The 12049-nt window shown below is 39.6% G+C and overlaps 1 gene segment (V, D, J or C); it reads right to left on the bottom strand.

Moving 5' to 3' along the window:
• Positions 1 to 3029: 3029 nt before the first annotated feature.
• On the bottom strand, positions 3030 to 4779 carry LOC127687772 (immunoglobulin heavy variable 3-73-like). The segment is given in 3 exon segments: positions 3030 to 3095; positions 4219 to 4550; positions 4649 to 4779. Coding segments are annotated over 3 exon segments (444 nt in total).
• Between the last annotated feature and the right edge of the window lie 7270 nt (positions 4780 to 12049).

Below are 12049 nucleotides of genomic sequence, written 5' to 3'. Positions count from 1 at the left end.
ACAACAACAACAGCAACAACAAATGTCAATCTCCCCATAGTCCATTGTTTACTGAAGGTGAATATTACATTCATTTAGAATCTGTTGTTGTAAGAATTTTAGGCTAAATAATGAGTGCAACTATCACTGTGAACACACTGGTTCATGAACATATGCACTTAGTTTTTCAAAAACCAAACAGACAGATTCTCATTAATGAACAAGTTTTAGAATGTGCTCTGGTGGTATAACAAGGAGCCAGAGCTCTGAAGCCAAGAGTAAAGAGGAAACCCAAAAAAATGGCAGGAAATTTGTGCCACCTCCAAACTTATTGCATTGTAAAAGGAAGGCACAGAGCAGAGACCCACCTGAAGTGCTGTACAGCTGAAAACTAAGGAGGTGTCAATGTCTTCTCCAAGCAGAATTATATGTGGCAGTATCCACATTATCCACTCTGGTGATCTTAAAGGAATGTTTGGAGATTGAAGCTCTCCTTAGAAATTGTGACCTGCTTCTTCATGAATGAGTTGTAGTACTTATCTTTTTCCCAGCAAATGTATATGAGAAACTACAGATACTTTTCTAATGGCTAAGAAAGCTGGCTCACAGTCATATCATAAGTACTCAGTGATAACCCAGAGAACATAAAGGTCAGATTGTAGTAGGACTGCAACATCCTAGAGCCAGACTACTTGAGGGTAGCCTGAGACAAAAAAACTCTGTACAGTCAAAAAGCAAAAGGTAAGGTTGGAATATGGTGAGAACAGAAATGTTCACCCCTTAGTGAGACTTGGCACTCACATGGAGAGACAATCTGCAACAGGAATGTGGAAGTAAGCCTGTCCATGCCTGTACACCAATGAGTGTCCAGGCAGACCTTCTTTATCAGCAAAGACCAGTGGAAATTCTTAGTCTGTTTTTCTCCCCAGGGTCTTGATGCCTGAGTGATATGCAGAACTAACTCTACTCCTATCCTGGGCATTGTGGGAGAGCTAGCCCTGATAGCAGTAGATGACCCTGGCCTTGGGTATCTGTAGTACTTAGGAGAGCACACCATTCAAATTGCAGAATTTGCCAATGACCAGGCAATTAGGATATGAGTATGGGAGAGCCAGCCCTGCCACTTGTCTCCTGTGTTGTGGTGTGGACAAGGAAGACAGGCGCTCCTCCACTATTATCCCTCACTGCCTACAACAGAGAAGAGAGTTGCCCTTGTTGTTACAAGAATAGGAGAGCTGGCCTTCATCTTCACCAGCTGTAACATTTGGAAGATGCTCTCTGAACCATGCCTAGGCAGCATGTTACCACTGGACCTGAATATGGGGGTGTTTCAGGTGAGCTGACTCTGAGTGTGTGAGAGTTGCAAAGCTAATGGGCTGACTGGGTCAGTGTCCTTTCAGGCACAGATGCAGAGAATTGAATTGATCCACACCAACAGGTACCCTATCAATGGACTACAAGAATGCATGGGTCTAAAGGATTTCAAAGACACAGGACAAGAACAGAAATTGTGCCAAGGGAAAGGAGTTCCTGTGAGTTTCTAGTATTGATATGTAAAAGAAGTCAGAGGTCTTATCTTTTTCAAGAACAACAAATCATTTCAGTGAACAATTGCAAACAAAGAAATGCGGACAATATGGTACTGTGGGATACAAACTATCACAACTAGAACTTGCACAACTGAGAATTTTTTCTCTGTTCTGGGCAATGTTTCATGAGTGGAGGGCAGTTATGAAAGGTGAGAAAAATGTGTGGGATTGGGGTGCTTGATATTAAATTTCAAAATATGAATAAAATGTTTCCTTAAAATAAATCCAGATATATGCAAGTAAGAATTTATTTAATGGTTATTTTCAATCAGTGCTGCAGGTCAACTGGGTCTCCCTGTTCATCACAGAGTCGTGAGGAGAAATTCAACACAGAGGGAACAAGTTTTAGAAAATAATAACCATCAATTGATCATTACGAATTTCACAAGGACCTGCAAAGTAAATTGATACAGAGCAGATTTGACCTCTAGAGTACATTGAAGCAGGACATAGAGTCAGCAACTGACTGAGGATGAAAAAACTGCTCCCTGAGTGACTGATCATGGAAAATTCTCATGGGGGATGCAAATAGAGGGTAAAAAAAGAAGGAAAGTATCTGGAAATAATCACATACACACACACACACACACATACATGCACTGTCACTGGCTGAATAAATTAAAGTTTGACAAGTTCCAATGAGCAAGCTCCATCAAATTCACTCATAAACACATACACATACATACAAGTATAATATGTACACTCATATACATTCAGTCATTAGGTGGATGAAGCAAAGTTTCACACAGTTTGCATACATGAATCTACACACATTTTTGGTGGATGGAGCAAACTCAATGAGCTGGACACACAACTTTGTTTCCACATCCCCACACAAATATAACTTATAAATATAGCAAATAATTTTCACAGCAGTATAGAAATTACAAGGTGATTACATTCTAATTTTTACTCTAGTGAGTCATTATGAACAAAGAGTGTGTTACCTCACATCTTTACATGAAAAAAACATTATGTAATACATGCTTGTAGTAAAGAAATTATTACCTATAATCCAAATGCATGCTTAGCTAAGCAAATTCTTATAGAGAAAAAGTGTGAGCAAGCTAGGTAATTTTGTCAGTTTTCTTAGTAATCTTATAAAAGTTTTCAAAGAGTAACAAAATTTAAACTTTTGTATTAAAATAATTTCTACTATATATACTCAGAATGCATATCTACTCATCATTAAATCATATCAGGAAGATGAGGTGAAAGATGAATGCAAAAGTTAATCATCACCGGTCCAGTCTCAGTAAGAGTCACATCAGTCAATGGTAGTCAGGATGACATTCTTATTCCCTGACCTCAAAAACATGCAAGAGAAATTTTTCCTTACATTCAAATTGCTCAATAAAATTTTCTATATAAAAGGCACAAGAATAGGTATCTCTTAACATAACTTCACTAAAAGTTTCATTTTCCAAATGTTTTCTAAGGATGGTAGTCATTGCTAAAAATCTACAATGTTAGGTTCTTTCCTAGATTGATGATGATTGTATCATTAATCTGCTCCAGCAGCAATGCCTGAAAGAGAACAATCACCATTATTATAAGTGCCAGTGATACTGCCCAGTGTGGGTGTGGAAGGCCTGTTAGAATTTCTGTACAATTCTTAGATCAGGAAGGGTGCAACAACTTTGTGTACAACAAGCAGAGGAATGCTCTATAACAGCATGAGGTTTGAAGGACGCAGAGTCCTCTGGGCTCTGCCTCTGGATCTGCCTCTGGCTCTCCAAGGCACAAACATCCTTGTTGCATGAACAGGTGGGCCATATTGCCATTTGGTTTCCTCTCACACCGATCTTGATATTATATTATATATATAATATAAGTAATATATATATATTACTTATGTGAGGAGAGCATTCTATATGTTTATAGTGTGTGTAGTCAGAGTCAATATTTGCACACAATAGAACAGTTATCACACAAACCTGTAGATGCTATGTAAAATCTGCTACTAGATGTGAGAAAGAATGAGTTGTATATGTTATCCAGCGATTAATAGCTGAGGCTAGATAGAAAAGAAAATAACTCCTTATGAGAAATCACCATTAATCTTAAGTATCTCCACGGAAAGCTGAAATTCTAAAAAGTCAACATTGGATCTGAATCTTAACCAGATGTTGAAGGAGTGAATCTGAGCACTAGGATGAATGCAATAATAACAGTGAGGACAGCACACTGGATTTAATGTCTCTCAAACCTTAAATAGTGGAATGGCTAGTGCTGCAACTGATCTCAGGTAAGTTCCAGTATGCTGTGAAAAGATGAATGTGGCCTTAGTATCCATGATGTCATCATCAGGAACTCTTGTAGAAAATTTTAATTCCTAACATATTTTATAATACTACCTTTTACCATTAAATGCACAGAAGGATTTGGTGACATAGTTTTCTTAAAATACATAACTCAAAAGAAGTGAACTCGAAAACTTATTTTTTCAAGACATGATTAATTTCAATAGCCTATAGTTGTAAAGATGACAGCCCTCCAAAGACTTCAGATAGAGAAAGAGCCCAGATACAACAGTAAAACATCAGATATGTCAACATCTATAGCATGGCTGACATGGATTTGATGTGTATTGGTCGCCACCACCTGGTGGTCAGGAGTACCTAAACTGGAGGTTTTTGTCTAGGCTCACACTGAAGACTTCTCTCTGTGGTTTTGTACAGTAATACATGGCCGTGTCCTCAGTTTTCAGGTTGTTCATTTGCAGATACACCATGCTTTGCGAATCATCTCTGGAGATGGTGAATCTGTCTTTCACCGAATCAGCATAATAAGTTGCATAATTATTACTTTTAGTTCTTATGCGAGCAACCCATTCCAGACCCTTTCCTGTAGCCTGGCGGACCCAGTACATGGCATAGTTACTGAACGTGAATCCTGAGGCTGCACACGAGAGTTTCAATGACCCTTTAGGCTGCACCAATCCTCCACCAGACTCAACAAGCTTCACCTCACAATGCACACCTGCAAACAGAAAGGATATTGATCAAGAAACTGTCACAGAAGCCTACTCTCACCTTTGTCTACTCATGTACAGATTAAAATTTTTTATCCATAATTACCTTGAAAAAAAACGAAAACAAAAACCCACTTCAACCCCACCCTCATATTGAATGTTCTATTGTCAGTGCTGAACACTGAATGGTAAGACAAGGGTAGAGTTCTCTTCCTGAAGATCAGGGTCAAGGCTAGGCTGGTTAAAAGAGCAGGGCAAGGCCTTATTTGCATTTCTTCCTGCTATATCTTATGCTATGCTGCGTGATCCTTAGGGGCAACAAAGAATGGTGCGAATGTCTGAGAGTGATGAAATAGCATTACCATGATTTCATTTAGATATTATTCATTATATATTTGGAATGTTATTTCTGCAAACTTAATTTGTATTTGTCCTTTCAAACATTGATTTATTTTTGAAATAACATGGACATTTTTACTTTTGCCTAAATATATGAGGATGTCAGAATTACTTGACCTAGATTGGCAGAGAGTTGTAAGCTTTGCGATTGATGCTAGGAATTGAATCTGCATCCTCTAAAAAACCAGTCAATATTCTAACTACAGAAACATTTCCACAGCTTTATTTTCTGCTTTTATTACATGCATACATTACTGCTTATCATACCAGATATTATTCAAGAAATTCACAGAAATTTCTAGAATAAAAATTATAATTTGTTAATTTTAAGAAAACTGATATAAATATCAATGAGTAATGAGATATACATTTAATTAATTAATTAATTAATTAATTAATATACATTAACTTAAAGTAATAAAAGTGGACAGAGAATGGTGGCAGGCATAACATGAATAGGGTTTCATGCTTTATCTTCATTACTAAAAAGTAATATATATTAAATATTAAGCATTAATACTATTAGAGCTTATTATATGAGATATAATGACATATTACATATTTTGCATAGCTATTGAGTATATTTGTTTGGGATGTATTAGGTAACATAACTGGGATTCATGCTATGTTTTTTTAAATTTATTTATATATTTATTTACATTTCAAATGATTTCCCTTTATGGACCCCCACTCCCCGCAAGTCCCATCAGTGCCCTTCCCTCCCTCTGTTTTCCCACCCAACCCTTTCCACTTCCCTGTTCTGGTTTTGCTCTATACTGCTTCACTGAGTCTTTTCAGAACAAGGGGCCATTCCTCCATTCTTCTTGTACCTCATTTGATGTGTGGATTATGTTTTGGGTATTCCAGTTTTCTAGGTTAATATCCACTTATTAGTGAGTGCATACCATGATTCATCTTTTGAGTCTGGGTTACCTCACTTAGTATGATATTCTCCAGCTCCATCCATTTGCCTAAGAATTTCATTAATTCATTGTTTCTAATGGCTGAATAGTACTCCATTGTGTATATATACCACATTTTTTGCATCCACTCTTCTGTTGAGGGATATCTGGGTTCTTTCCAGCTTCTGGCAATTATAAAAAGGCTGCTATGAACATAGTGGAACATGTATCCTTATTACATGCTGGGGAATCTTTTGGGTATATGCCCAGGAGTGGTATAGCAGGATCTTCTGGAAGTGAGGTGCCCAGTTTTCGGAGAAACCGCCAGACTGATTTCCAGAGTGGTTGTACCAATTTGCAACCCCACCAGCAGTGGAGGAATGTTCCTCTTTCTCCACATCCTCACCAACATCTGCTGTCTCCTGAATTTTTAATCTTAGCCATTCTGACTGGTGAAAGTGAAATCTCAGGGTTGTTTTGATTTGCATTTCCCTAATGACTAATGAAGTTGAGCATTTTTTTTAAGGTGTTTCTCTGCCATCCGAAGTTCTTCAGGTGAGAATTCTTTGTTTGACTCTGTACACCATTTTCTAATAGGGTTGTTCGGTTTTCTGGAGTCTAACTTCTTGAGTTCTTTATATATATTGAATATTAGCCCTCTATCTGATGTAGGATTGGTGAAGATCTTTTCCCAATTTGTTGGTTGCCGATTTGTCCTTTTGATGGTGTCCTTTGCCTTACAGAAACTTTGTAATTTTATGAGGTCCCATTTGTCAATTCTTGATCTTAAAGCATAAGCTATTGGTGATCTGTTCAGAAACTTTTCCCCTGTGCCCATGTCCTCAAGGGTCTTACCCAGTATCTTTTCTATTAGTTTCAGTGTGTCTGGTTTTACCTGGAGGCCCTTGATGCACTTGGAGTGAAGTTTAGTACATGGAGATAAGAATGGATCAATTCGCATTCTTCTGCATGCTGACCTCCAATTGATCCAGCACCATTTGTTGAAAAGGCTATCTTTTTTCCACTGGATGTTTTTGGCTCCTTTGTCGAAGATCAAGTGACCATAGGTGTGTGGATTCATTTCTGGATCTTCAATTCTATTCCTTTGGTCCACTTGTCTGTCACTGTGCCAATACCATGAAGTTTTTAACACTATTGCTCTGTAGTATTGCTTGAAGTCAGGGATACTGATTCCCCCAGAATTTCTTTTGTTGTTGAGAATAGTTTTAGCTATCCTGTGTTTTTTGTTACTCCAGATGAATTTGAGAATTGCTCTTTCTAACTCTATGAAGAATTGAGTTGGGATTTTGATGGGTATTTCATTGAAACTGTATATTGCTTTCGGCAAAATTGCCAATTTATCTATAATAATCCTGCCGATCCATGAGCATGTGAGGTTTTTCCATTTTTTGAGGTCTTCCACCATTTCCTTCTTCAGAGTCTTGAAGTTCTTGTCATATAGATCTTTCACATGTTTGGTAAGAGTCACCCCAAGGTGCTTTATACTGTTTGTGGCTATAGTGAAGGGGGTCATTTCCCTAATTTCTTTCTCAGCCTGATTATCTTTTGAGTATAGGAAGGCCACTGATTTGCTGAAGTTGATTTTATAACCTGCTACTTTGCTGAAGTTGTTTATCAGCTGTAGGAGTTCTCTAGTGGAGTTTTTTGGGTCCCTTAGGTAGACTATCATGTCATCTGCAAATAATGATAGTTTGACTTCTTCCTTTCCAATTTGTATCCCTTTGACCTCCTTATGTTGTCGAATTGCCCGAGCTAGTTCCTCAAGTACAATATTGAAAAGATAAGGAGAAAGGGGGAAGCCCTGTCTAGTCCCTGATTTTAGTGGTATTGCTTCCAATTTCTCTCCATTTAGTTTGATGCTGGCTACCGGTTTGCTGTATATTGCTTTTACTATGTTTAGGTATGGGCCTTGAATTTCTGTTCTTTCCAAGACTTTAAGCATGAAAGGATGCTGCATTTTGTCAAATGCTTTTTCAGCATCCAATGAAATGACCATGTGTTTTTTTTTCTTTGAGTTTGTTTATGTAGTGGATTGCATTGATGGATTTCCGTATATTGAACCAACCCTGCATCCCTGGGATAAAACCTACTTGATCATGGTGGATGATTGTTTTGATGTGTTCTTGGATTCGGTTGGCAAGAATTTTATTGAGTTCATAAACAAATCGATGTTCATAAGGGAGATTCGTCTGAAGTTTTCTTTCTTTGTTGGATCTTTGTGTGGTTTTGGTATCAGCGTAATTGTGGCTTCATAGAAGGAATTGGTTAGGGTTCCTTCTGTTTCTATTTTGTGGAATAGTTTGAAGAGTATTGGTGTTAGGTCTTCTTTGAAGGTCTGATAGAATTCTGCACTGAAACCATCTGGTCCTGTGATTTTTTGTTTGGAAGAATTTCTATGACCCCTTCTATTTCTTTAGGGGTTATGGGGCTGTTTAGATGATCTATTTGGTCCTGATTTAATTTTGGTATTTGGTATCTGTCTAGGAAATTGTCCATTTCCTCCAGATTCTCCAGTTGTGTTGAGTATAGGCTTTTGTAGTAGGATCTGATGATTTTTTGAATTTCCTCAGGTTCTGTTGTAATATCTCCCTTTTCATTTCTAATTTTGTTAATTTGGATACTTTCTCTGTGCCCTTTGGTCAGTCTGGCTAAGGGTTTATCTATCTTGTTGATTTTCTCAAAGAACCAGCTCCTGGACCCGTTGTTTCTTTGTATGGTTCTCTTTGTTTCCACTTGATTGATTTCAGCCCTGATTTTGATGATTTCCTGTCTTCTAATCCTCCTGGGTGAAATAGCTTCTTTTTGTTCCAGGGCTTTCAGGTGTGTCATTAAGCTGCTGGTGTATGCTCTCTCCATTTTCTTTTTGGAGGCACTCAGGGCTATGAGTTTTCCTCTTAGCACTGCTTTCATTGTGTCCCAAAGATTTGGGTATGTTGTGCCTTCATTTTCATTAAATTCTAAAAAGTCTCTGATTTCTTTCTTTATTACTTCTTTGGCCAAGGTGTCATTGAGTAGAGTATTGTTCAGCCTCCATGTATATGTGGGCTTTCTGTTGGTTTTGTTGCTATTGAAAACCACTCTTACACCATAGTGATCTGATAGGAGGCATGGGATTAGTTCGATCTTCTTATATTTGTTGAGGTCTGTCTTGTGACCAATTATATGGTCGATTTTGGAGAAGGAACCATGAGGTGCTGAGAAAAAGGTATATTCTTTTGCTTTAGGGTGGAATGTTCTATAAATATCAGTCAAATCCATTTGGTCCAAAGCTTCAATTAGTTTTACTGTGTCCCTGTTTAGTTTCTGTTTTCCTGATTGGTCCATTGAGGAGAGTGGAGTGTTGAAGTCCCCCACAATTATTGTGTTAGGTGCAATGTGTGCTTTGAGCTTTACTAAAGTTTCTTTTACGAATGAGGGTGCCCTTGCATTTGGAGCATAGATGTTCAGAATTGAAAGTTCTTCTTGGTGGATTTTTCCTCTGACCAGCAAGAAGTGTCCCTCAGTGTCTCTTTTGATGACTTTAGGTTGAAAGTCAATTTTATCTGATATTAGAATGACTACTCCGGCTTGTTTCCCGAGACCATTGGCTTGTAAAATTGTCTTCCAGCCTTTTACTCTAAGGTAGTTTTTGTCTTTGACATTCAGGTGTGTTTCCTGAATGCAGCCAAATGTAGGGTCCTGTTTCCTTATCCAGTCTGTTAGTCTATGTCTTTTTATTGGGGAATTGAGTCCATTGATGTTAAGAGATATTAACGAATAGAGATTATTACTTCCTGTCATTTTTGATGTTATTTTTATATTTGAGTGATTATCTTCTTTTGGGTTTGATGAAGGAAGGTTACTATCTTACTTTTTCCAGGGTGTAGTTTCTCTCCTTGTATTGGAGTGTTCCTCCTATTATTCTTTGCAGAGCTGGGTTTGTGGAAAGATAATGTGTAAATTTGGTTTTGTCATGGAATGTCTTGGTTTCTCCATCTATTGTGATTGAGAGTTTTGCTGGGTATAGTAGTCTTGGCTGACATTTGTGTTCTCTTAGAGTCTGCATGAGATCTGCCCAGGATCTTCTAGCTTTCATGGTCTCTGGTGAGAAGTCTGGTGTGTTTCTGATAGGTCTTCCTTTATATGTTACTTGGCCTTTCTCTCTTACTGCCTTTAATATTCTTTCTTTGTTTAGTGCATTTGGGGTTTTAATTATTATGTGGTGAGAGGTATTTCTGCTCAGATCCAATCTGTTTGGAGTTCTGTAGGCTTCTTGTATATTCATAGGCACCTCTCTCTTTAAGTTGGGGAAGTTTTCTTCCATAATTTTGTTAAAGATATTTGTTGGCCCTTTCAGTTGTAAATCTTCACTCTCATCTATACCTATAATCCTTAGGTTTGGTCTTCTCATTGTATCCTGGATTTCCTGGATGTTCTGGGATACAAGCTTTTTGCATTTTGCATTTTCTTTGACTGTTGAGTTAATGGAATCTATGGTATCTTTGGCATCTGAAATTCTTTCTTCCATCTCTTGTATTCTGTTGTTTATATTTGCATTTTTGTCCCCTGATTTCTTCTCAAGGTTTTCTATTTCCAAAGTTATCTCCCTTTGTGATTTCTTAGTTGTTTCTACTTCTGTTTTTAGATCCAGGATGGTTTTGCTCAGTTCCACCATTTGTTTGTTTGTGTTTTCCTGTAATTCTTTAAGAGATTTTTGTGTTTCCTCTTTCATGACTTCTGCCTCTTGACTCAAGTTCTCCTGCATTTCTTTAAGTTTGTTTTTTTTTTTTTTTTTGCCTTTCTTCTTTATTGGCTTCTATCTCTTGAGCCTTATTCTCCTGCATTTCTTTAAGTGATTTTTCTGTTTCCATTATATGGGTTTCTAGCTTATTCATGTACCCTTGTACATGAATTCTTTAAGAGATTCATTTATGTCCTTTTTGTGTTCTTCTAGCAGCATCATGATCAGTGATTTTTAAATCCAAATATTGTTTCTCTGGTGTGTTGGTATAACCAGGACTTGCTGATGTTGGAGAGTTTGGTTCAGGGGCTGCCATATTGCCTAGATTTCTGTTAGTAGCGTTCCTGCGTGTGCCCTTTGCCATCTTGTTCTCTGGAGTTAGTTGGTCTTGTCCCTGGCTGGTGTTTTGGCCTCCTGAGGGGCTCTGGGGCTATTACTGCAACACTATATGGCTGGGTTTCCCCTGTAGCAGATTGCTGATGTGTTGTCCTCCTCTTGGGTGCCCTGGCAGCTCTAGAGTGCTTTGCCCCAGATTGTGTCTGTGAACCAGATGGAGCCTGTTTGCACCTCCAGGGAGCGCTGACGGTGTATGCTGCCAGGACCTCCCCCACGTGATGATCACTCCGCTGGGCAGCTGATCTCCCAACCGGGCTGGCTCACATAAGGCTAGCCTGGCTGCGCAGGCCCTGGGTTCAGGCAAAAGCCTGGGAGGCCAAGGTCCGAACAAAGTTCCCCTCGGGCTATGACTGCCAACTGGGTCTGCCAGGTGACCAGGATGGCAGGCGTGTGCGCTTGCACTCCCCGAAAGCGCCGGGAGAGTCTGCTGGGCTAACAACCTCCTGGGCCGGTTGACACACAGATGGCCCACCAAGCTGCCCAGTTCTTGGGGTCAGTACAGGGCCTGTTGGGGCCTAGACCCCCACTTTGTTAGCCTCAGGCTGTGCCTGTTAGCCGGCTCTGCCCACCAGAGCTCTCTGGCTTCCTGTAGGCAAAATGGCTCTGCACGTGTGCCGGGCCGGGCAAAAAATCCTCCTGGCTGGGTTGGCACCCCGATGGCCCCCCAAACAGCCCAGGGCCTGTTTGCAGGCCAACGCCCGTCGGGCTCAGACCCCCGCAATGTTGGTCTTGGGTTATGTTTGTGTACCTCAGTCTGTCCGATCTCTCTGGAGTCCGAAACCAAGATGGAGGTGAGCCTCTCCTGACTGGCGGGAAGCAGAGTTCTGAAGTGGCTTCCGTGTGGCGAAAGGCACCGCAAATCCGCAGCTGCTTGCAGCCGGGCTGGCAGCGAAGGTCAGTTGTTGTGGGCGCAGGGCCTAACTGGACCCTGTGTCGCCTTGGTTCCACTGCTGATGGCCCTTCAGCTGGACCAGCCTCTGCTGCACTGCCGCCACCGCCACCACCGCCGCCACCCTCCTGCTATGTTTTAATGTCTTCAATTAAGTATAGATTACTTTGCTATAATTAG

The sequence above is a fragment of the Apodemus sylvaticus genome, chromosome 6 (assembly GCF_947179515.1).
Source record: "Apodemus sylvaticus chromosome 6, mApoSyl1.1, whole genome shotgun sequence".
Lineage (NCBI taxonomy): Eukaryota > Metazoa > Chordata > Mammalia > Rodentia > Muridae > Apodemus > Apodemus sylvaticus.
Note: the sequence above shows the minus strand (reverse complement) of the source record. Positions and strands in the feature narration are given on the sequence as shown.